Here is a 26,800-nt window from a genome sequence, read left to right on the forward strand (position 1 = left end):
ATATCATTTAAGGTGAAAAAAAACACCCACGTGGACAGCTCGCCCATAGGGCGTTTGATCCACGTGGCAGTCAAAATTTTCGTTTTCCATAACATCCCGTGTATCCCACGAAATAAGAAGCAAAATAGAAAACGCAACGAAATCCAACCCTGATTTCTTTGCTGATTCTGTGCTTGATAGAGAGAGAGAGAGAGAGAGAGAGAGATGGGATAGTTTTGGAAACCTTACGTATTACATTCTAACCCTTTTTCCATTCCAAACTCTAAATACTAAACCCTTAAAATCAGCAACTTAAAATTCTTCTCTCTTTCCAAAATTGCAAGATTTTAGAGATTTAGTTCCACAATTTTAGCAATTCTATCACCATTTTTGGGCTTCTTCTCTCAATCTCGATCTCTCCTTCCCAGTTCCCTCTATTTCTCTCCGTCCCCATTCCTTTAATGGAGAAAGAAAAGTTAGCCAGGTAACTTTTTTTTGCCAAGTAACTTTTGTTAATCTTTCACTCTTTCTATCAATAAGTGTGAAACCATCCCCTAAGATAAAATATGAGTTTTAACACACTTTCCCATGGATTTTGAGTTTTAATTTATTGGAAAATAATAAAAAGACCTATCTAATGCAACACAATTTATATGGTGGACGGCTCTGCACGTACGTGCAACTCGAAAAAAATACTGGTGGCCGCATTTTTTTTGGTGATCCAACCATTCATTTTGTTGGGCCTTGATTTTATTCTCTAATTCATATCTAATTTTATTCTCTAATAAAATCTTCTCCATAGAATGATCTTAACCTAGTTGATTTGAGGAAGGATCAAAATCTTCTCCATATAAAAAAACTACATAGATCGGGGGTTAGGATTGAAAAATATTTTCTAGGCACATCCCCAACAAATGAAAAAAATACGTGTGCCGACATTGTTTGCGTGGGTGATCCAACCATTCATTTGTTGGGCCCTAATGTAGATAGTGTGGGCCCGTAAAATCTTCTCCATAGAATGATCTTAACCCTTTGATTTGAGGAAGTTTAAAATGGACACCACAATATAAAAAAATGCATAGATTGGAGGTTAGGATCATTGATCCTATGAACAGAATACACTATCTCATAAAAATGACAAAAGATACTATCTCATGAGAATGACAAAAATAAACTTATCTCATATAAAATAATAAAATATTTCAATCTCATGGAAAATGGGTTAAGGTACGTTGGCTATTATCTTTTATGAGATAGGGTTATTCTTGTAAAAACCAAACCCAAGCCTCTTTTGTTGAAATTGTAATTATGGAAATAAAGTCTCGATTACAATCGTTGCTCCAGTAATAAATGTGTTTGAGGATATAAGCGTGGGTAGGGCTATTCACTATACGGTTATAACCGAAATAACCGACCGAACCGAATTCAGTCGGTTATTTCGGTTCGATTAAATGGTAATTCGGTTCGGTTTCGGTTTCTATTACTAATAAATTTCGGTTCTCGTTTTCGGTGTCAGTTTTTATTAAAATAATTCGGTTAGAACCGAAAAACCGAATGGGGAGGATTGCCATATGCTATTTTATTTGTCCCCATCTTTTCCCTTCCTATGCTCATTTGTTTTTTAGTGAATTAAAAAATGTATCACTCATCATTACCTTTCAACAGCTTTTGACTACTTTTGACTAAAACCATGTTATGGGCTGGTTTTCATTAAAACCAACAGCTTTTGGACTACTTTTGAGCAAAACCACGTGGTTTCCTTAAAACCCTGGGCTGGTTTTCATTAAAACCATGGGTTGTCAATTTCAAATTTTCAAGTTCGTATGACAGGGGAGGGAAACATCATTCCCAGGAAAAGACAAAGTATTAAGGGTGGAAACTTAAAAGACTTAAAGGGGTTTTCTAGTGATTTTGATAAACAAACAGTCAAAAGACTCAAAACACCCCCTTTTCAGATTTTCTAGTTTTCTTTGGGCATTTACTTTCTAGAGTTTTGAGGTTTTCCACTTTTATTTTTGCCCAAACAACGCTTTTGAGTTCCTTCCGATGACTCCTCCTTCTCCGGCGGGCAGTGTGATCTCCTCCTCTTCCTTCTCCGGTGGCATCTCCTCCATGGCTCCACCTCCTCTTCTCTGGTGGGATCTCCTCCTCCTCCTCTTCTCCGGCTCCCGGTAGGACTCCAAAAACCCTCTCCTCCTTCTGCAGTTCTTCTCTCCTGTTTTTTTTTACAGATTTAATCGATTTTACAGATTCAATGGGGAAATGCATTTCGGTTATAACCGAAGTAACCGAACAACTGAATTCTTGTTTCGGTTTCGGTTCGGTTCGGTTAGTGTATATTTCGGTTACGGTTTCAGTTACCTTTTTTAGATGACCGAAAATTTTCGGTTTATTTTCAGCAAAATCGGTTTGGTTATAACCGAATGCACAGCCCTAAGCGTGGGGGTGCATGAAAATAGGTGCTTTAAATGCTCCTTAACCACTGCCCTTAATTTATAAGAACAATCAATCTTTTTTTCAATGATGGCCAGCCAAGCTATAATATCTAATCGTTTCCCATGTTGAAAAAACCACCGTAGAACTTTTCTGACTGAGGAACATTTCGTTTCATAAGGCATAAATTCCTTAAAATCAGGATGCGCGTGATGAAAGAATGGAGAAAGGAAGGTAGATAAGAAAAGGTAGGAAATCGGTTTAGAAAACACTAGATCTCATCAATAATCCATGACTTATGGCAACCGAGAAAAAAGAAGCAAATCTGGCTGAATTCACCTTCCGTAAATAGGATTTGTAGCCACTATGTTTAATGGGTATCCAAGACTGTAGTTTTTGTAGGCAACCAAGAAAAATAAGCAAATCTGGCGGATTCCTCCTTCCAAATTTAGGATTTGTAGGCCAATGTGATCAGATGGTCATATATGGATTGGTGGAATTGTAGGAAGGGAATGAAAAAGGATTCCAATACCGCGACCTTGGAGAGGAAGAAGGTGGTAAACCGGTTGGTAGCAAGGTCTGTTTTTTTTTTTTTTTTCATTGATTTTTATATTTGATTATTGGTAATTGTCTTAGACTATGAATTATGGAAACATGGTCACCTTGATTAGGCTCTTTTGTTGCAGTTTTGTGCTTCTCAATGAAATTTGTTGCCATTAGAAAAAGGGAAATGATTTCTGCGCTCCAATGTTTTGATAGTGTAGTATTTGAAGGGCTGTCATAGGAATATTACGGTTCTCAAAAAGCTCTTAAAGTCCTTTAAATACAAGTTGAGCGCATGTTTATAAAAAAAGGGGACTATTTATGTTGTAGCCCATGAAATGAACGGTTCGGATCACCCTATGGTGTCGCATGTCCAGTAATACAATACTGGAGACTCATAAAAAAAATACAATACTGGAGCACTGTACAGGCTTGCACCATATAAAATCTCTACTTTTAAAAATATAAAAGCATTCAATTGTAATGGAATTAATTGAACATGTTTATAAATAAATATAGTAGCATTCTTGGCCAATGCTATGCATGGTTGTAAAATAATCTGTCTCACCCCATCAAAACATGAGGTGTAAAAGGTGGGCCATGCCTTATGTGGGGGCATGGGTGGAGATAGTTGGACCCTCCACATCAAAATCTGAGGTAAATGGTGGGTCCCACCTAATGCATGATCTTGAGTCATCACCCGTCAAATCTCACTTTCTCTCCTGCCTGTCTACCCCTCTGGTACACTGGATAATGAAATATTCCATGATTTTTTAAAATATATTATAGATAAGTTAATCAAAAATAATATTCAAATAAATAATAAATATTATACTAAATAGTCGGTCGGTTAACTAAATTAAAATAAATAATTAGTATTGAACTAATTAAATTACCAGAGCGTATAATGACAAAATATGTGTTTGTAGGTTAATGTGAAATAAAATAGATTATTGCGTAACAATCACACTTAAATCAAGTAAATATTTCTAAGAAATATATTAACCAAAATATATATGTGGTTTTACAAGTGATTAAGCATGCATATGATCCATTAATCATCAATATATGAAGCAATAATCAAGAGAAAATAATGATGTAAATAAATAAATTCTAATTATTACTTATGTGAATATCGATCTACTTAAAATTTCTATATGGATCTAATAAATAAAATAAGAAAACTGTAAAATAATAAAAGAGAGAGCTTTCCCAATCTTGCGATTCGTCGATACGATCTGAAAAATTAGAGATTTTCAATCGATCATTATTCTTGATAATTACGAAAGCCCAAGTGTATGTCTCTCATCAAATCTAACCTCACAAATCTAACCTATTCTAGCACGATCATTGATGGTGGATTGTCACAAATGATGGAGAAGTGAGGTGAGTTGAAAAGGCTATGCATACATATCATGAGGGTGTCGTTGCCCGGCCCGATGCGTAAAATCCGAATAGAAAATAAAGAAACAAATAGTAAAAAAAAAAAGAAGAGTAAGATAGAGTCTTGTGGAGAGTGTATAGTTTCTTACTTGTAGAGATGAGGAGAAGAATAATTGTAGGAAGAAGAGCCACTTTTCTTGCCTCTTTATTGTAAGAGTGGATGAGAAGAATTTTTGTGTGAGGCCAAGTCTTTCTTCTCACCTATTTTCCTCAAGAAAACTTCAGTATCAACCCATCGGTGAGGGGGAACGATTTTGAATCAGAAGAGAGACTTCAAGAAATGACAGATCTATTCACTCTATCAATAATTGAGCCGGATGGTTTCTCTTCTCTAATTGACGGGATTGCAAGGAGATGAGAATCACAAGTGTCATGCATGAGGAGGAGGAAGCTTACATATAGAGGTTCGGGGTTGGGGGAAGAGACTCCTCATCACACCTCTGTAAGCTCTCCTTTTTCGTTCATGCCTCTTACGTGATACCTTTCACAAGAAGTTTTTTTCATCAAACTTCATATGGTTTTAATATCGCATGGCCAGGATAGATCTCAGCCATAGATATTTGGTGAGGCCACTAAGGGCCTGGATTAGATCCTAACATCTTCATAGGATATCTTCACAGGAATATCCTATGAAGATGAGGAATCTGATACAGAAATCAAAATATTTAGAATCAAGAAAGGAACAAAACCATATTATCTAAGCAATGGGCCCTATTTATTTTGGATTTTGAGAACTAATTGTGAGTCCAAACTGATTATTACTCAAATTCAAGTTTAATTTTGAGTGATAATCAGTTTTGGAGTCACATGTAAATATGAAGCAAACAAGGCCTTCATTTTGAATCCAATAATTAGTTTTTGACTCCCAATCAGTTTTCAAAATCCAAAGGCCAAGTTTAATATTATAAACAGTGCCTAAGGCCACATTTGGCAACCGTGATTTTTTTTTTTTTTCGTGGATGTGGGAGAGCCGGAGAGCGATAGAACTCACTCAACTCAGAGGGCATGAGTGGGGATAGTTATCCAAAGGGCATGACTAATATTTTAAACAGTGCCTTTGGATATTGATTCTGAGAAGGGGATTTTTCCCATGCTCACTCCAGTTATGCTCTTCTCTAGCCTCTCCCCCTTGCTCCTCGGCTCCTATTTTGCAGTAGGGGTCACGAATATTCCATGAAATAAACAAACCCTGGCCACGTCTGACAACCATGAATTTATTTTTCATGATAAATTTGTTTCTCCGACCTTCCCTCACCATTGGGTAAGCAAATATTCTTGGAAAAGATATTCATGGTAAAAAGTGCCCGAACGTGCAAGTGTATGAAGAAGTTTAAGCATGTACAAAATCCTTTAACAATTTAAATAAAAAAAAATTCAAAAGCAAGTTACAATAAAATTAGAAACTATATCACACTATTAGATATTCCAATTTCATCATACAGAGTTAATTATCATTGGCACCCAAAAATCATCAACCAACTCAACTCAATTCAACTCAACAAAGCCTTTGCCCCAGACTAGTTGGGGTCGGAGAAATGAATCCTTTAGAAAAAAATCATGAAGAAGGTAAAAGTAATCTACCCGGCTCTAATCCTAGTTCTAGTTGGGTTCCTCTACATGGATCATTTTCATCAACCAACATTACCAAAAAATTAATGTTAAATTTAAAAAGAAAATTCAGTTTATCATTCTGCTTAGTTCACTCGAAAGGGAGTCCAAGAACAGCCGTATTAACGAAATGGAAAAGATCACCTGCGAAACTACGGTACGTCCAGTCCATACAATGGGTGAAATTATCAAATGAGAAATTATATGATGGGTGGCTGTGCAAACATGTGATTTTTAAAAAGTACGGTACATCCCCCTCCATATGATGATCCAAACCATCCATTTGTTGGGCCACAATGTAAAAAGGTTGTGCCCCAAAAATCATTTCCACAGGGTGATCCTAAGCCTCCGATCTATAGAGGTACTTCCCAAAAAATCATCTGCGCTTTGTGCGTGTAAGCTGATCATCCTCCAGGTGATCAGTTCGGAGTTGGCCAGGCCACCCTCCGGAGGGTGGTTAGGTTTGAGTCCGAAAGTGTCTCATCACATACTTCCAAGCCCAGATTGCTAGGGCTTTAGAAGATCCAAAGATCCATTGCAACAAAAGTTCTGGCCGAGCTCATGGCTCGAACTAGGTGTTTTTCCGATGCATACCCTACCAGGTTGGCTTAAAAGCTCGATTAGATGAGTGCTGACTTGAATAAGTCAGCCAGAGTCAGTGACTCTTACCTCAAGGTATGCCTTGGGTGTATGGTCGATCCGTCCGACTCAGGTCGTCCCTAGGTTCGGAGATGACTAGGGTCATTGACTTTTACTTACCTCAAGGTATGCTTTGGGTGTATGGTCGATCCATCCAACTCGGGTCGTCCCGAGGTACAGAGATTGACACTTACGTCACGGTATGCAATGGGTGTATGGTCAATTCACCCAACTCGGGTCGTCCCGAGGTACGGAGATGGGTAGGGTCAGTGACTCTTACCTCAAGGTATGCCATGGGTGTGTGGTTGATTCACCCAACTCGGGTCCTCTCAGGATATGGAGATGGGGAGGCTCAGTGACTCTTATCTCAAGGTATGTGATGCAGGAGCATCCCCTAGGAGTCTTTACACCTTCTAGGAGTCTTTACACCTTCTGATGTTTGCTTGTTAGACTAGGTTTACTTTGTTCTTAGTCATGGTTAATAGCGTACTTTAGTCATTTTTACTTTAGAGATGGGTGTCTAAGTCTTTTTACATTGAAGGCATTATATAAGTCCATTGTTTTTCTCTTTAACTAAGTTACTGTTTGGTTGCCGGGTTTTTTTTGGTTCCGGGATTTATGTGGGAGAAAAAAATCCAAAGAGATTGGTGGGAAAAAAAAAGTCCTAGAAGAATTCTAGTAAAATAAAAATCCCATGTTTGGTTGACTGGACTATGGTAGGAAAAAAAAATTTGTTTGGTTGCTTGAACTGTTGGGAAGAAAAAAATTCTTCTCAAGCATGGTTTAAAATTTCGACCGAATTCCGATTCGGACTGAAATTTCGGTTACAGGTGGCGACCGAAACCGGAATTTTCCGAAATTCCATTTTTCACCCTTTACCAAATTTCGGACAGCAATTTCGGACTGAAATCCAAAATTTTGGTTTAATGACATTATTTATTTTTTTAAAAAAAGTGTTACAAAATTTCAGAATTTCTATCCGAGATTTCGAAATTTGAGTCCGGAATTTGGAACCAAATTACCAAATTTCGGCGAAATCCGAAATTTCGGTTTTTGGTGGGATCCGAAACGGTTACTGAAACTGAAATTTTAAACCTTGTTCTCAAGCTTATTTTGTTCGTGGGATTATTTTGGTTCCTGGATTATTTTTGGATGGGATGAAAAGACAATCATTACAAGAGTGGGATTAAAAAAATTCTAGTGCTAAAAAGCAACCAAACATGGGATGGGATGAAAATTTTACTAAAACTTCCTAGGACAATTTTTTTACTGCAACCAAACGGAGCTCGGGGTTCTTGGAAGAGCCATTGGTCACTTTTATGGAGATGGGAGGGTTTTAGCAACTTCCTGTTTTCCAATTCCACCATTAATTCCTTGTTGAAGACAAGGTTTTAAATCTAGAAGTTCTGACCTAGCATTTCTTTGCTTGGTCGGTCAAGGAAGCTGAGCCATTCAATAAGTTGCAAGTGCTGCCCTGCTCTACCATCGGGTTGCTAGAAAGAAGGTGAATCGATCTCCATTTATAGGCAAGATGAGTTTCCAATAAGACATGAAGATCTTATGACATTCTTCCCCTATAGATTTTCTCTGTAAGTATCTGCTCTGTTCAATATTATTAGTGAATGGCACTCGAACGCATGATGCTTTTCTAAAGTCCTGTGAAAGACTATCTCATTTCTGGTTGGAGATTCAATTCTCTGAGGTAATTGATTGTAATACTAATTGTTCAGCCAACCTTGAAATAGTAGGACTTTAGTGTTCTGCCAGACAACTTTCTGTGCCAACGATTTAATTTCTTGAATTTGGTTACCGAACTCATGCTCTTTCTCTATTGCTAAGTCCATTGTGGGCCATGCATATTGCTGTATTGAATTGCTTCTAATCCCATTCCCCGGGCATTTGTAAACTGTACCTACATATGGAAATAAGTTGATCTACAAAGTAGTATAGCAGATCTTCTTATAATGCACATGTTAATGGTATTGTTGTGATTGGTGCTGCCATATGTGTATATATTGGAATGGAACTGGACCACTTTCAAGAGAGTTGCAAGCCGCTTACTTCTTGGACAAGCTTCAATATTAGTGGTTTGGCCTAGCTGCCAAGCCTTTGATTTGAACTCCACCAATAATCATCGGTCACTTAATAATAGAGTTACTGGTGCTTACTGGTTCACGATGATGAAGATATGGCTAGTTGTGCTGTAGGAAACAGAGAGGTTTGGGGAACTACTTTTAGGTGGGTGTAGATGTAGCTAGTTTGTGAAGGTTTCAAGCCCTTTGTTGATTCTGGGTGCAGTTGAGCAAGGAAAAGGGGAGGGTTAGGGTCAGTTGATAAGGTGTTTTGGGTGGCCTTTCGGATCCTAAAATATAGGGTGGTGAAAAGGGATATGATCGGTGACACCTTGGGACTGTTTTAAGGGAAAGATGGGTGATGGAAATCGGTTGATACAAACTGGGTTGCAAGGGACAGTTGATCGGTTGGATTTGAGAATGGGTTCAAGGATTGGGGAAGGTGTTGATGGAGGTAGCTGAGCGTGGAGTTGCACACGGGCTGCGGAAAGATTGAAACCGGAAAAGGGGCTGGTTTCGTGATGGTGGTGGCGGCGCAATGATGAAGCAGACAAGGCTTTCAGTTGGATTGAACCAAGGTGGAGGGCTAAAGTTTTTTTTTTTTTCTTTTTAAGGACTGTGGGTTGAGAGAGATGGGATTGCTGTTGGAGCAAGCAGTTGAAAACAATGGATCTGCTAATGAAAAACAGTGCAAAAATATAAAATTATACTGACTTGAATGGAGGATGGATTAATAACGATCTTGATTGCAATACTGCCGTACTTACTTGAACGCCCACCTTAAAGTGTTATTCGACCCAACTCACCATTCAACAATCCTATAAGGTAAGCTCTCTATTGAATACTTTCTATTTTTTCTTGAGAGGCTCTAGAGTAGTTTCCTTTCTTGGTTTCTCTAGATGCTAGAATGAGGGCTCTATTTATAGAGTTCAAGTAGTAACCCAATGGACACCCATTAAAGGTGACCATTAATGGATTCATGTATTTATAGGTGAGTCTTCTAAGAGTCATACATAAATCCTTAATCATAAAGGTCATGCATGAATCTCTAGATGACTCTCCATAAATTCAAAGTCATTAAGAGACATGCATGAATCTCCACATTCATTGAAACTTCTAACATTTAATGTTTCAATAAATATAGAGCCATACATGAATCCTAATTCAAAGAATCGTGCATGAATCTCTATATACAATGTTCATCATTATTAGATACATGTTCAAGATTTAATAGAAGATTTGAAACTCATTTATTGGAACAAAATCCAACAATCCTCCACAAGTTTCAAACTTATCAACCAAGTATTAGAGAGCACTAGTCACATTGTGCATAATGAAAATGTCCGACGACTTGAATTCCCAAATAGATTATCTGAATTGTAGTTTAAGTACATGGTGGACTTAGCCTTGAACCAGCACCTTTCTACTTTTCAGTAATCACACATGACTAGATCTAGAGTATGTATGCATAGTGGACCAAGCCTTGAACTATCACACTACTCACAAACTTGCCTGAAATAAATAGCACATACAGTGCTCGTCCTGGTTCTGCGAGGGCTCTAGGAGTTTGCCAGCTCCATAGAAGACACATAGTCTCCACCCTAACATAGGTGTGTCCTTTAGTGTGTTCCTATCAAACACCCAGTACCCGTAGTACTTCGGACCACATTAAGGCATAAAAGCCAACCTCTTTATCATGACTGGTTTCTGTGTGGGCTCTAGCAATCCTTCAGATTACATAGGAGATGGCAACTCTCCGCCCGTACATAGGTGAGCTCCTCAGAGTATCCACAATACTCATGACTCATTAAGGCAATAATGCCAACCTCAACTCATTCATATTTCTGCATGGGCTCTAACAGTCTTGCCTGCTCAGACCACATAAGAGGTGATATGCCTCTACCCATACATAGGTGGGTCCTTCAAGGCATGCACCTGTCATGCATCCCACACACAAAGTGCTTTGGGCTCATTAAGGCTTATAGTTGTCCTCTATTCCGACAGGTTAAGTGCACTAACACATGAATGGTCTCAAACAATTTATATTAAAGTGCACCAAAACAAATCCATTTATATTTCATTCTTTGAACAACCATGAACTATATTTGATGGTAGACTAAGCTTTGAACCACTAATATAGTTGAATGGTAGATACAAATACAAATAGATTACCTAGGCATGAGACCCATTCCGATAAGTAAGATATTATTTCTGCAACAAATGCATATAGACCTTTTTGCAACACATGCAATTAGACCTTTGTGCAACACATGCACTTAGTCCTTTATGTAACAAATGCAATCAAACATGAATCAGTCTACTTGTGTTTTATTCTTTGAACCATGAATGACATAATTAGGTAGACAAGTCTTTGAACCATAAATGTCATTTCAATGGTAGATATAAACACAAATGACCATTCCCAGATGCAAATTATCATAATTCAAATGCAAATTGTCATACCTCAAATGGACATAAGTCCCATTCTGGAGGATGTCTGCAGGACCAATTCCCTTTTTAAACCTTTTGTCATAGGATCAACAACATTCTCTGATGATCGAACATCAATCACTGCAATGATTCCTCGACTTATCAGATCATATAGATAGCAGTGCTTCAGACGAAGAGTCATTTTTCTTCCGTTGAAGAGTTCGTTTTCTGCAATAGTGTTGGCCGCTTGATTATCACAAAAGATAATAATTGCTGACAAACACAATTTTCTTAGCGGAAGATCTAGCAAAAGATCTTTGAGCTACTTAGCCTCATCTCCAGCACTTACCAAAACAAAAATCTCTGACTCCAAGTATTGTTGTGCTTCAAAGAGCTCATTTCGTCTTCCACGGGTTCTTTCCAAAATAGTGCATCTCTGGATTGCATAGCTTCCTCAAACGTTTGAGGATCACTCTCAACATTATAGGTGATAAAGTCATCACCAAAGGACGTGGGCTTCCTTTGTCATTTAGGCCTTGGCTCATAAGCTTCTTCCACAGGAACATCAACAGGTTCATCATAGACTTCATTTTCCTGAGAGGTAGAGAGAGGAGCAGGAGGAGCCTCGAAGTTAGCTTCAACTTGAACCACTTCTCTAGCATTCTCAGGTGAGTCTTTTAAAGGTATTGCCTTTTCCTTGATGAACTTGTGTTCAAAGAATTCAGTATCTCGAGCTTCAATGATAGAGTTGGTGCTGATATCGAGAAATCTACAGGCATCACTGTCCATAGCATATCTAAGAAAAACGCACTTGTTTGTCTTGGCTCCAAGCTTTGGCCTTCTAACATTTAGCACTCAAACATAAGCCAGACACCCCCACACTTTGAGCATTCCCAAAGATGGTGGATACCCAAACCAAAGTTCATGCGGAGAGATCTTTGTCTTGGCATAAGGAACTCTGTTCAAGATGAAGTTAACCATAAGAAGCACCTCACCCCAATAACAGGTTGGAAGTCCAGACGTCAGAAGCATAGAATTCACCATCTCGGTCAAAGTCCGGTTCTTCCTTTCTGCTATCCCATTTTACTGAGGAGAATAAGGGGCAGTCGTTTCAGCGACAATCCCATATTCTTTGAAGTACGCCTCAACATCTTTAGAGCGGAATTCACCTCCTTTGTCGCTTCGAAGTCTTTTGACTAAACATCCCAACTGCTTCTCGACTCGAGTTCGAAACTCAATAAACTTATTGAAAGCCTCATCTTTGGACTTCAGTAGATAGACATGACAGAACCTTGTTCAATCGTCGATGAAGGTGATAAAGTACTTCATGCCACCTCTTGTAACAAAACTCTTGAAGTCGCATGTGTCAGAGTGGATTAGGTCCAACACCTCTGTACTCCTTGTAACACTGGGAAAAGGCTTCCTTGTGATCTTGGCCTGTGCACAGACCTCACATTTGTCTGGTTTCTCACCCCCACAGTTGGGTAGAATACCTTGTTTACATATGTCATGCAACTTTCTGTAGTTGACATGACCTAGCCTATTGTGCCACAATTCAAAGGAGTAAGCAGAAACATAAACTTCATTTAATTCAGGGGCATGAGTTACAACGCTCATTTTAAACATACCATTAGTCTTGTATGCATTGCCAAAGTACAAGTTTTTAAAGGAAAGCACCGCCTTACCGCCTTGAAAATCCAGACGCATTCCAGCATCACAGAGTAGACTCCCAAATACTAGATTCTTGGCGATTGAAGGAACATGCTTCACATCTTTCAGTGTAAGAGTTTTGCCACATGTGAGCTCCACTACCACGGTTCCGACTCCAAGAACAGCAACTGAAGATCGGTTCGCCATAGCCACTGATTCTGATCGTGCAGTGTAGGTAGATAATAGGGACTTGTTGGCACAGACATGACATGTAGCACCTGTGTCTAGCCACCAGTCTGTAACATTAGAAGGACCCATAGTCTTCGAGAGCATTGTCACAAAATTCTTCACTACAGCTTTAGACTCTTTCTTTTGTGCCTTGTAGTCACTAGCATAGTGGCCAGGCTTTCCACAGTTGAAGCAGTTTCCCTTCTTCTTGAAAGTTTTCTTCTAAACATTTAGGTTAGACTTCTGATCTACCGCCTTTTTCTTCTAGAACTTGGTTTTCTTCTTCTTCTAGCTTTCACCAGTATTCTGAACTACCAAGTTTGCAGTTGCCTTTTGATTGGCAAGTAATTCATTTTTGGAACGAATCCTTACTTCATCCTCAATCCTGATGAAACTCTTCAAATTAGAAAGTGGCACTTGCTTCTTTCTGCGGTGCATTTCAGTAGAGAAAAACAACCAAGATGGAGGCAACTTATTTACAATTGCTCCAGCGACAAAGACGCTGTCGAGCTCCACCTTCTCGTCTTTCAATTTCTGAACGAGTTTCTCCAACTCCTTAACTTGAGGTAAACCTCCTTGTCATCTTCAAATTTCATGTCAAGAAATTTGTCGATAAGGTGGGTTTTAGAGAGCTTCTCATCATCTCGGTACTGCTGGACCAAACCATCCCAAATCTCCTTAGCAGACTCCTTTTGAGTGTAGACATCTGCTAGGTGGTTGGAAAGGCTATTTAGCAAATAGCTCTTGCAGAAGTCATTGCCACACTCCCATTGGGCATCTTCGGCAGCATCATCCTCACCAAATGTAGGTTTGGCGTCGGTCACAATATAATAAATTTTAAGCAATTGCATGCCAAAAATAACTTTTCGGCGCCAAGCATTGAAATTAGAACCATTGAATATTTTCAATTTCAAGTTGCTAAAACCCATAGTAGAAGCATCCATTGCTTTCCAACGAATAACACTTTAAGATTGTTGGAGCAAGCGGTTGAAAACAATGGATCTGCTAATGAAAAACAGTGCAAAAATATAAAATTTTACTGACTTGAATGGAGGATGGATTAATAATGATTTTGATTGTGATACTGCCGTACGTCCTTGAACGCGCACCTTAAAGTGTTATTCGGCCCAACTCCAGTGCATGGATCACACGACCGAACTACCTCCAGGAACAGCAGGAGAATGGTTTATTGTAATGCACCACTCAACAATCCTATAAGGCAAGCTCTCTATTGAATACTTTCTATTTTTCTTGAGAGGCTCTAGAGTAGTTTCCTTTCTTGGTTTCTAGAATGAGGGCTCTATTTATAAAGTTCAAGTAGCAACCCAAAGGAAACCCATTAAAGGTGACCATTAATGGATTCATGTATTTATAGGTGAGTCTTCTAAGAGTCATACATGAATCCTTAATCATAAAGGTCATGCATGAATCTCTAGATGACTCTCCATAAATTCCAAGTCCTTAAGAGACATGCATGAATTTCCACTTTCATTTAAACTTCTAACATTTAATGTTTCAATAAATATAGAGCCATTCATGAATCCTAATTCAAAGAATCGTGCATGAATCTCTATATACAATGTTCATCATTATTAGATACATGTTCAAAATTTAATAGAAGATTTGAAACTCATTTATTGGAACAAAATCCAACAATTGCAAGGGTAAGATGATGATCGGTTAGCACAAAATCATAAAGCTAGTTTTAGGTTGACGGTGGCAAAGGGAGAAGGTACTGGTTTGCAAAGATGTGAAGAAGGGGCGGTTTGAACATGACAATCTGATTTGATTTGGATCCTTCGCTCTGATACCACTTTAGTGCATGCCTGGGAAGTTGAGTTGATTTGGGTTGTATTAAAGGATGGTGGGGACTGGTTTCTGGGCAGTTTCTACGATAAAACCTGAGAAAATGAAAGAAACTTTCAGCTGAAAATACCTCTATGTGTGATGGACTCTGCAATGATATTTGGTTGAAGCTCTGATACCACTTTGATGCAGACTAGGAGAAGAGGGAAAGAAGAGAAGAACAAGAACAAAAGGGAATCAGAGAGAGAGAGAGAGAGAGAGAGGGAGAAAAATACTAGGAGACAATATCTAATTAATATTATTCCAAAACTAAAAGTCCATCACATGAGGCCCGGCATTTGAAATAACAAGAAAATAAAATAACATGGAAATAAAATCCCTAAATCTAAATAACATGAAAATAAAATAACAGGAAACTAAAGTAGCTTCACGATCCTCATCACGAAGACCGTTGAGTAATACAAGGTTCTTATTGAGCCAAAGTAGTTGGCGGGCAGCTATCTTTAGTACAAGCAAGCACATCTTTGTATTCTCTGGTGATGGTGAAGGAATCATACACCTCCCCATCGTTGCTCCTCTTGTATTCAAATAGCAACGAGCTGTGGTTAAAGGCTGTCAACTTCACAAATCCAAAGTCGCGATCCCGGGACAAGCTCCAATCCGGTTTGTAGAGGGAAAATTTCGAAAGGTGGCTTCCTCCACCGCCGGTAACCACGTGAATCGTCCCATTAACTATCCCAGAAAAATCTTTATCCTCTGAGTTTACACAGATATTCTGCAATGCCACAAACAAAACAGAGCAACCTTCAGAAGAGAATATACAATCTATCTATAATTTTCTTTCCATTATCATTTGCTTTCTTTCAAAAAAATATTTTATTGGAAAATCTTTTCTTTACGCCTCATGTTTTGGGTTTGACAGGGTACACAGGTGGGGCACCATTTTACACTTTGATCTGGTGGGCCCACCATCTCTACCCAAACACATGCTTATTGTGGGGCCCACTATTTTACACCTCATGTTTTTTTATGGGATGAGGCCTATCATTTACACATCAAGCATTGATGGGGTGTGGTCAACAACCTGTGGACCTATGCATAAGGTGGGGCCCACCATTTTACCCCTAATTTTATAGAGTGGACCCCACGATTTGACACCTCATGTTTTGATGGTGTGGGGCCCATCATTTTGCACCATGCATGGTATGGGACTAGAATATACTAGTATTTCTTTTAACGATATCAATCGGATTACATAAGATTATAGTCTCCCTTTTTTTGTAGTCACAGGGACAGATTGTCATGTGTAGGGACAGCTTGTCCCGTGTGTCATTTTGTAAATTTTTAAAGATGAAATGAAATAGTTACCTTCTCAAAAAAAAAAATAAGTTAATAAAACTTCATAGAATGATAAAGAGATCAGAATAGATATTCATATTCTTACCTCATATATTGGACAAGTTCTCTCATAACTGTGGACGTGACCGAAGAAAGCAATATCAACTCTATATTTTTGCCATAGTTTTTGCAGGCTACTTCTTCCCATGGGTTCTTCGAAGGAGCCCTGCTTAGCATAATCTAATGCGGAGGAGTAACCGAGAACACGATGACCGGCAAAGATTAGCCATGGCTGCTTCTGCCTATCTGCTTTAGCGAGGCATTTCTCGATGAATTGGTATTGTTCAGATCCTTCTCTCCAATCATGTTCAGTGTCTCCTATGCAAAAATGGAACATACCGTAGTCCGCAGGATACCTGTATAAGAAATTTCCATGTCATTAACTTAATGATTTATACTGAAATAATCCCACTTACAGAAGGGAAATGTTTTGCAATTTTCTTACCAGTACTTGGCTCGATTTTCGGCGGGAACATAGAACATGGTTTCGGCCGGCACCCCACATTCGCCACCGGAATCTGTAGTAGGATAGAAGGATCCTGAGTCCGGCCAATCACGTTCATGATTACCACTGAAACAAGATCAAAGAATTTCATTTTTAGAATAACACATCCTTATAGCTACATTCTTATTTAATCCTTGAATAGCTTGTTCACTTTTCAGTAATCATAATGAAAGCTCATATACCTTGCCACCATGTATGGTACTTTTGATGCAATGGGCTCCACCATTTCTGTGAACTGGTCCCACTGAGAGAGAAACCCATTTGAATATGGCATGTCTCCAATATGAAACACTATGTCATAGTTGTCCAAGTCCTTTTTAAGTTGGTCTATGGTCCTGAGAGCTCCTGGCTGATAGTTTTGGTACTCATTAGAACCATCACGTTCTGCCTGAGAAAATAGAGAGCTTAGAATTTGTTAGCAACTTCAACCATAGGGCCTTACACCGAAGATCCGGTCTAAAGCAATCATCCAAAACCATCCGATCAAGATCGAACCTAATCAATTTCAACCATGGTGATCTTGGATCAAGATCGGACGGTTTATAATGCTCGCATACATGAATATTCGGTGTAAGCTATTGCATTAGAACACTGTTTGAACTTAAAGAGAGAGGCTCCCACCTTTCCGGTGTCACCGACTATTATTACTCGTTGTAAAGAATTTTGGCCGGGGAAAGGAGGTGCTTTAAAAGAATAATCTGTACTCCAAATGTACGAACCATCGTATAACCGATGACCGAGCCTGTAAGTATACCTGCATTGTCGAATATATATAATTAAAGACAGATTACAAATTAACTCTATTAGGGTTAGTTTGACAGGCAATACAAATTAACTCTATTAGGGTTAGTTGGACAGGCAACAATCTCTGTGCTCAGATTGGGTTCCTCATAGATCTTCAACTTCCTCCATTGCAAAACAATTTGAAATCCTCTAATGCCTCTATTTTAAGTACATTTCATGTACAATCCATAAGAAATCTGAAGTGCTTCAACTATCATTTGATTTTCAATCTTAGCAAAACTTCGTCTTTTTCTAAGGGAAATGATAAATGTGCCCTTTTACATTACTTGGGACACCCAGCTATAGTGTATCTATGACTGCAAAGGGGCTGATGTACTTCACATTTGAAGGAATGAAGTGACCTGATTGATACGTACAATGCAGCTTTGTGTCGCAAGTGATGAAAAGGGGTGCATTTATCATTTCCCTTTTCTAATATGTTTAATTTTTTTTCTCAAGAAACGTATTATTGATGTTTTTTCAATAAAACTTTCTGAAACTTTAAAAAACTTAGGATAATAAAATTAGTTCTTTCTTTTTTTGGGAAAATGATGTTCCCACAAGCTCGATTCAATGAGATTTTATATGGTGGCCGACCTTTACATGTAAAGGTCGGAGAGAGAAAACCCCTCCTCCCTTGATTTTTATCCAAGACATGCCCCTTTTTTTCCTTTTCCTTGGATCAAATATCAAGGGTGGCATTTTCTCTCTCTCTGCCCCTTGTTACTACACGGTCGGCCACCATATAATTTCTCCGATTCAATAATGACATTGCACACTTTACATGTTTCTAATTTGCTTTGCACTTTTCTAATTAGCTTTCAAAAGTTATAATTCCCAAAATGCTCTCAACAACCAATTTTTAAAAACTGTAAAGAGTTAGGTGCCATTATTGAAACACGAGCTTCCTCGGACAACCATTGTAGTGTAAGAAGAGGAGTCATATGTACACTAGAAAAGGTTGGTCCAGGGAAGAAAGGGGGATATCAGTTCCTAAAATGACATTCGAAAGAAAGATGACTACCTCTTATCTTTGATTTTTATTTTTTCTTTTTCCTCTTTTCCTTTCTATCTTATTTTTTCTTATGATTGAACTTTCATGTTGATGACATATAAGAGATTTCCAAGCTCAGAACCTGAATAAAATCTATGATTTTTTTAGCTGGAATTTAATGTTGGTGTTAGGGACATTTGGCATTTTAACTAGTAAATTGACAAATACTGTATATTAATCTAAATACTAAACTACACAAAGTTGGAACTTAAGAATTGGGGCAAGGCAAGCCACTTAAAGCTCTATCTTATAGACTTTAGATTTTAATGACATGTATTTTATAATTTTGACTGTATATACATATGTTTTTAACCAGATTTTAATAACACAAGATGTTCTAAACCCATTTTTCACCCACCGATTTTTACTGTTCTCATTTTTATTTTACTTTTTGAAAAATGATACAAGGACATGCAGGGAGGACCTTAGGAGTGGGACAGCCACTCCTCTCATGTGCATGTGGGCATAACAAATGGCCATGCCGATAACATCTTAGATTTTGCTAACTAGGTTTCGATCCACCATATCAAAGCTCTAACTATTAGAAAAAATAAAAATTTATGAATGAATGTCATCAATACATACTCAAGATTAGGCCACAAGTTCTTCAAAAAGCTGGTATGGAAAAAACCAGGCTCTCGCCAGCCAACCGTTCGAGCTGGAGGACCTGTATAAAGTAACGGAGAATACATAGGTTAACTTAAGTAAACTCTCACAAAGAGATTTAATTATTACTCAAATTCTCCCACGATTACATCTATAATTAAATGTACTAGAGAGAGAGAGAGAGGAGAGCACTTACCACACATGCTGCTTTGTATGAACGTAAGTGTTCCTGCAGGGGAGAGTATTTGAGTTTCTCCCTTTAATCCCCACTCAACGAAAGGAATGGCCTCACTAATATCATAATCGCTTGTCCAAGTCACTGTCATCTACATTTATCACCTTATATATTGTCATTATCTCATTTATACACCAAATTTTCATCCAATTTAGCAAAAGAAAAAAATAACTTACTTCGTCCCATGACTTCCCAAGGGCAAGACGTGGATAAAGAGGAGCCTTTGGGTTTGCAAAAGCTATAATGTTGGAAATGGCCACAAGCTTTGGCTGTCAATTCCATGAATATAAGCCAGTAAGAAATATTTAGACTTCAAAACAAGTGTTGTTACCACAAATGCCCCATTTTTTTTACATGTAAAGCCATGCTTGAGAACCATGAAAATTTATTCCATGGAATAATGGTTGGCACAATTTTGTGAGACAGTGAGAGGGGCCAGAGAGGGAAGGAGAGGGAGAGACTTGAGTTACAAGGAGCTGAGGGAGCATCGTAAATCCCTCAAAAATAGTGAAAAGAAAATACCTTTTTTAAAAGAAAATAGTTACTTAAAATTAGTTTTCCTTATTTTTTGGAGCTTTCCATGCTCCAGTGACTCCCAGCATCTCAAGTTCTTTCCTTTTACCATCTTAATAAAACCAAATGTCTTTTCAGTGTCTGGGAAAATGGCAAAATGACAAAGATACCCATTTTTAGAAAAAAAAAAATTAAAAATTTCAATATACAGAATTTGGGGAAGAACAGCAAGAGATAGATGAGGAAGCTTACATTCTCGAGACCGCCGGAAAATAAGCCGAACGCAAAGTCGTAGCGTTGATTGATTAGACGGAACTTCAGAGTTCCTTTCCCATTTTGTACATAATTTGAAGAGTTTGTTGCGAATTTGTACTGAAAATATAGAATCCAAGGTTATGTGTTACTGTAGAAAGAATTTAAGTATAATTTAAGGCTAGTAGGTTCCAACTTGGGCTGGTCAGGCCGGGTCTGGTCGAGCTATTATTTATGGAAAACGAGTTGGAATAACCCTATTTTGAGACATGTTCCAACTTGGATTGATTGGCCCTCCAAATGTCTCATCGAAGAACTCTAGAAATCTTTACGGAGGAGATCTCTCTTTAAGTCACCTGATGACATTAAGAGAGTCTCCTTCCACTATAAGATTGTTAACCTCCACCTCATTTGAGTCTTTCGTGTCAATCGGTCCCGAGAAAGCCCACCTAGTAGAGCCATTTTCATCCCTTAGAAGCCCTCCAATGCCTGCTCAACCTGGACTGCCCCAACTAGACCCATCAAAATTTAATTTTAGGCACCCAGCTCCAGAAGCTTCCATCTCAGGACTGCAGACTCCTCATGATCCCTACTAGTACAAATCTCCTTCCAACACCGTCTTATGTCGGCGAGTACAAGCTGAAGAGGCAGATCGACTAGCCAAGAAAAGAGTGTCTCTATCGGCACTAGAGTTATTTGATTTTCTCTCGCCCTGAAATTCATAAGTACTCTACTCTTTCTCTTTCCCAACCTTGTACTCTTTGCTCCCCTGACCATCTCGGTTGGGTGATTTTGATTGAATAAATTCTCATCATTTCAAAGAAAAAAAAAAAAACTCATTTCCAACCGGATTATGAGGTAAAACTTCAACTTGATCAGTGCGAAACCCGATACACTTACAACACCGCTTTTAGGAATCCAAGGTCCCTAGTCCAATTTAGGTTAGCTTGGGCCAAGTTTCCAGGCGCATTTTGATAGTTGGTCCAAGCTTGATCCTACGTTGCTTGCCACAAGGCCTAACCCAGCCCAATGGGCTGATCGGATCCTACCCGATTGCAGCATTAGTCATAGATCTATCAATTATTACAAAAAAAATGAAAATGAAACTATCTGCGAGTTAAAAACATTTATAAACACAAGAAAATTCATACCTTAATCGGGGCGGTAGATAATAATGGAGTCAGATACTTGGGATTTCCCATGCTCGGGATATATATAGAAGCACTGCCAATATAAACATGATCAGCTAAATAATTTAACTACTAAGGCCCTCTTCGTTTTGGATTTTGAGTCCAAAAATGGTTATTGGATCCAAATTCAATGTGCAAATTTGAGTCCAATAATCAGTTTTGGACTCAAAATCCAAAACGAACGGGCTTAACTTATGATTCCATCAAAAGAATATAGCTAATCAAGGGGTCCTCTAAAACTTAATTATTTGCATATAAGGTTATTTTTTTTTTGAAATAGGTAAGCTGGGGTTAGGCGGACCCCGACCAGATATATTAAGAAAGATCAATAAAGATACTACAAGAAAACAGAAAATCAAGCCCCTCGCACATCAGAAGAAGGGCAAACAAACTATCAAAAGGGAGCCAATGCATATAAGGTTATTAATCATTATTATCTTTAGACGATATAGTTAATGGCTTCGAAAGATGCCCCAATAATTCGTTCACAAGCAAGATTGACTTAAAATAACCTTATTTGCTAATAAGAGAATGCCAAAAAAGATGGGCTCTTAGGCCTCTTCCTGGTAGCCACTTATTGGCCTAACATTGCCATGTGTAAGATCTTGACTCGAGTGGGACAGAGGTGTTTCCAAATGGTGCTTGAGAACACGTTGATCAAATTATTGTAGACCCTTTGATCCATCAAGCCTCCTTTTAAGGTTCCATCAAGCAAAATGAAACTTTTGGGCTTTTGTAGTCCTTTATCTTACCATGGGATATGCATTTGTGATGGGACTAAGACCATGTAGGCCACATCATGATGCTAAATGTGTCCATATTGCTATGGGTCTGCCTTATAATTGAGCATGACCCAACCCTCCGATCTGTAGAGGGACTGCATTTTAAAAACCTTTATAGATCGGAGGGTTAGGATCATCCCATGGTACTGTTAGAAGCGATATCCACCCAAGACTCGATCATTGTCCTTGAGTGGAAAACTCTCGCTAATGGGTACAGCGTATTCATGTTGTGGCCCAGAAAATGAACGGTTTGGACCATCCTTTGAAGTTGGGCCCCCACTATACTTCTAAAAAAATGACAGAGATACTAAGATATTGAGTTTAATTAGAAGAAGAACGAATTACTTGAATTTGGCAGGTGAAAACACTGCCAACCAATCATCTGCAGTTGCATTGGGGCGTCCAAATTCCACTGTTATCCATTTAGCATTTTCCCCCTGCATTCATATCACAGAAGCTTAGATATAAAAGTATCACTTGTGTTTCTTGGATTTCATTCTTCAGCACTCGTGTTTCTCTTTCTTTTTACATTCTTTTGTCGTTCTTTCTTTTAGATTTCATTATTCTCTGAATAATAGGTTCTACAAATAAGTTTATCTCCCCCTTGCATAATGCTGTGTTTAGGTGCACTCCTGACCCACCTCGGGTTTACCAAATTATTATTTATTAAATGGTCATTGCCGATGCCTAATGAGCTAATTAGAAAAGAGACTAAACACTTTTTGGTTATTGATAGTAATAGCTAATTAGAAAAGAGAGAGGGGTGCGCATACCAAAGTGAGATCTTTCCTTATACTAAACACTTGTTGCTTATTGATAGCTTCTTTGAAAATGGTAACTAACAACTAATTAGAAAAGAGTGGGGTGAGCATATGTATCATTTCTCAAGCCCAATTGCTTTCCCAAAAGTTTTCAAGACCTCCATTAGAGACTAAATTGTGATCTTAATCTAAATATATTTTATGCTTAACTAAGAGAAAATTATTTAACGATTTTCTAAATAAATAAGTGCATGTTAGCATAATCCAGTTAAATGTATCTAGATCTTACCTTCAAGCCAAGAACATCAGGACTAGCTGTAATGTACGCTGAGTGTTGAATTTGCACTACTGCCTTATGCATGGCAATCTTAGACAAAGGCTGTATACCCATAAGATTTTGGTCTCCCGAGCTTGCAACAGCCAAGCAAAGCAAGCACAAAATTATCTGCCATCCTTTCTCCATTTTTTCAGACAGCCACCTTATCCTACACCCCCCTAAGACCTTAACCTACACCACCTCGAGATCAAAAAAAGGATGAACAAAGTTTCTTGGTAGGAAAGAAAAAAAAATCAGTAAAAGAAGCTACAAACAAAACACTGTCAAAGCCAACCACCTTATTATACACCCCCTATGACCTTAACCCACACCCATGGTTGTAAATTTCAGTTTCAGCATCAATTTTAGCCTCGGCCGAATCCGAAATTTCGGTCGGAATCCGGTCCACAGAGAAAAAACAATATTTTATTACCTACGAAATTTTGGAAAAATACTAAATCTTTTAAAAAATTGAATTTCCAAAAGTCTGAAATTTCAGATTTCAAAAAATTTTGTTTCAGTCCCAACCAGTGCATGAGGCTCCCACCATTGCAAGGTCTGGGGAGGGCTAGATGTACGCAGCCTTACCCCCGCTTTGTTGAGAGGCTGTTTCTGCCGAAATTTAAAACCATGCCCACACCAACCCATAAGATGAAAAAAAAAGATTATTACCTAACTCACCAAAATGATGAGATAAATTACATAACTAAAACGGCTTGGCTGTTGCTATATTGTGAGATTTTTTGCTTGGTACGAAAGAAAAACAAAATCTGTAAAAGAAGATCCCAAAGCCAATTACCTTATCCTTCACCCCCTAAGACCTTAACCTGCACCCACTCTCAAGATCAAAGAAGAGAGCATAGAAAGGTTCAGTGCATTTGAGTGTCTTTGTGGGGGTATTTATAAGCATTGTTTTGTTTCTCATTGTTCATATGCGATGGCTTAATGTACATGGAAGTTCTAATTGTAACACGAGTTTATATTGGTGAAATTTATATTCTAAAATAATAGTAATTTATAAATACACTAGAGGGGTTGTCCCAATTAAAAAAAAGGGCTAGCCTTCGATATTTGAGCACCCAAACTTCATAAGAGACTCCCCTTGAATCAAAGATTAAGAGATATTTAATATATTTGTGCAATAATTGTAATTGAATTAAATGAATATTTTCTTTTATAAGTATACTAGCATTCTTGGCAGATGGTATGCACAATGCATGAGTAAAATGGTGGGCCCCACCTTATGTGTGGGCTTTGCGTGTGGAGATCGTGGGACCTACCAAATAAAAGATGAGGTAAAATGGTGGGCACAATAATGAATCATGGGTGTAAAATGGTGGGACCCAATTCATGGATGGGTTTGGGTAGAGATGGTGGGCCCAATCAACAGGGGTAGAGAGGGCTGATGAGAGAGAAAATTTGAGAGTGAGGTGAGTGAAGATGGCATGTGATGGGGGTTGGAAAACAGAGAAAAAATTAGTTTTTTATTTTTTTCCTGTTTTCGAGGCCCATCACATGCATTCTTCACTCATCTCCACCTCGAATCTCACTTTCATGGCTGCCAAACATGCCCTAAAAGTTTTCCATGGAAAGAAAACGAAAACAACGAAATGAAACAAGTTTAGCATATAATGAAAAGTAATATTTAAACAAGAAGAATGCTAAACTCAAGGGCGCCCTTGCAAAAAGAAAATGGAAGGACGCCCCCATTGGTGACGTGCAACCAATGGGGCATCCTTTCATCCTCTTTTTTAAAGGGCGCCCTTGAGTTTAGCATTCCTAATTAAATAATAAATATTAAAGTAATTAATTGATTAGTTTACTAAATTTAAGTAATATATTGTAAATATGGGATTGGTCCCTGCTCTCACACATAACTTTGTTATTTCTCCCCATTGGAAGACCACCCGATATCTTTCTTCATTTTGCTGAGGATCGGAATCAATAAGGATCGAGAAATCATCTTTGAGGTATTTATGCCCAATCTCTTATTGAGTTTAATTTGTTAATTAACTTGCTTATGATTTGATCACGCAATATTAATTCTTTTGGTATCACAGCCAACATGCTCGAATATTAATCACAGGCAGTGATAGTTGTGATTTTTTGAAACTTATCTGAAATTTCGAGAAACCATTCTCGGATTTTTTTGGTAGGATTTCTTCATAGTTTTGTTTCGGTTCTTCTTTTCTCTCCATCGAGAGACCTTTTACTAATTTCTGTAAGTAGTGTTTGCACATACTCGAAGAGTAGGAGAATAAGTAGTGGTGTTATTACCAATATAGAGAGAGGAGAGTGAGGGAAGATATATTCGTGAGCTTGAGCTCAAAAACCATTGAGGCCCACATTGTTAGGATGATCCAAAGCATTCACTAGAAAGGGCCTTACATAGATAGGGTGTGTACAAAAAATCAGCTCCATAGGATCATCCTAACCCATCCATTTGTGGAGGTCAAAATGGACAGACCACAAATCTGCCCATTTTTGCCCTCCACTTTTGGAGGGGTTAGGATGATTCAATGGAGCTGATTTTTGGTACACACCCTATCTATGATAGGCCCTTGCAAATGAATGGTTTGGATCCTCACAGAAATTGTGGGACCCATGTGAATGGTGCACTCAAGTGCATCATTCCTTATTAGAGCTTGAGCGCACGAACATATTCCTCATATATATATATATATATATATATATATATATATATATATATATATATATATATATATATATATATATATATATATATTAGGAAAGTTTTTCTAGTCGGCCGACTAGAGAACCTTCTCTAGTCCGCCGACCAAAAACACAGTGGGCCCATGTTGTTTGGAAGATCCAAAGCATTCATTTGATGGGCCCTGGCATAGATAGGGTGTGCCCAAAAAATCAGCTCCATAGGATCATCCTAGCCCTTCGATTTGTGGGGGTTAAAAATAGACAGTGGAGGTTAAAAACACAGTGAGCCCACGTTGTTTTGATGATCCAAAGCATTCATTTGATGGGCCCTGACATAGATAGGATGTGCCTAAAAAATCATCTCCATAGGATCATCCTAACCCTTCGATTTGTGGCGGTTAAAATGGACCCGTATAAACTCCACAAATCTGTCCATTTTTAACCTCCACAAATCAAAGGGTTAGGATGATCCTATGCAGCTGATTTTTTGGGCACACCCTATCTATGCCAGGGCCTATCAAATGAATGTTTTGGATTATCCAAATAATGTGAGCACACTTTGTTTTTTGGTCGGCGGGCTAGAGAAGGTTCTCTAGTCGGCCGACTAGAAAAACTTTCCTTATATATATATATATATATATAAAGAGAGAGAGAGAGAGAGAGAGAGCGCATCATTCTCTAGAAAATTCAATCAAAATTCTTTGATTTTGGAAGAATTTGGTTTTAAAGTCATAAAGAGGGAACAAGGGAATCCATGTCAGCACACAAGCAATTATTATAACCTATGTTTTCCATCATCACTAAAGGGGACCGAGCAAATTCATTGACGCCACAGTATCACAAGTGACTCCAGCCAAACTTTAAATTTAGGGAAATCATCAAATAGTAAAAAAAAATTAAC

General features: G+C 38.3%; 1 protein-coding gene across 1 annotated transcript; it reads right to left on the reverse strand.

The window, feature by feature from the left end:
• Positions 1-15,300: 15,300 nt before the first annotated feature.
• LOC143861076 (nucleotide pyrophosphatase/phosphodiesterase-like) lies at positions 15,301-23,516 on the reverse strand. Its single transcript, XM_077371967.1, has 12 exons — positions 23,200-23,516; positions 22,495-22,586; positions 21,329-21,401; positions 20,178-20,297; positions 19,589-19,681; positions 19,374-19,503; positions 19,157-19,238; positions 17,356-17,488; positions 16,917-17,122; positions 16,675-16,800; positions 16,276-16,585; positions 15,301-15,606 (listed from the first exon to the last, which is right to left on the reverse strand). The coding sequence occupies exons 1-12, from the start codon at positions 23,371-23,373 to the stop codon at positions 15,301-15,303; spliced, it is 1,845 nt and encodes a 614-aa protein (XP_077228082.1). The 5' UTR covers positions 23,374-23,516.
• Between the last annotated feature and the right edge of the window lie 3,284 nt (positions 23,517-26,800).

The sequence above is a fragment of the Tasmannia lanceolata genome, unplaced genomic scaffold (genome assembly GCF_043159265.1).
Source record: "Tasmannia lanceolata isolate RefF3 unplaced genomic scaffold, GAP_Taslan_0.1 ptg000037l, whole genome shotgun sequence".
Lineage (NCBI taxonomy): Eukaryota > Viridiplantae > Streptophyta > Magnoliopsida > Canellales > Winteraceae > Tasmannia > Tasmannia lanceolata.

What these genes read in the sequence shown, in the direction of transcription:
- LOC143861076 (XM_077371967.1), bottom strand. Translation starts at nt 23,373, where the DNA reads ATGGAGAAAGGATGGCAGATAATTTTGTGCTTGCTTTGCTTGGCTGTT. An exon ending in TATCTACCGCCCCGATTAAG is followed by an intron (nt 20,298 to 21,328) that starts GTATGAATTTTC and finishes CTATATTTTCAG; the next exon opens with TACAAATTCGCAACAAACTC. An exon ending in TTTCCGGCGGTCTCGAGAAT is followed by an intron (nt 19,682 to 20,177) that starts GTAAGCTTCCTC and finishes TGGAATTGACAG; the next exon opens with CCAAAGCTTGTGGCCATTTC.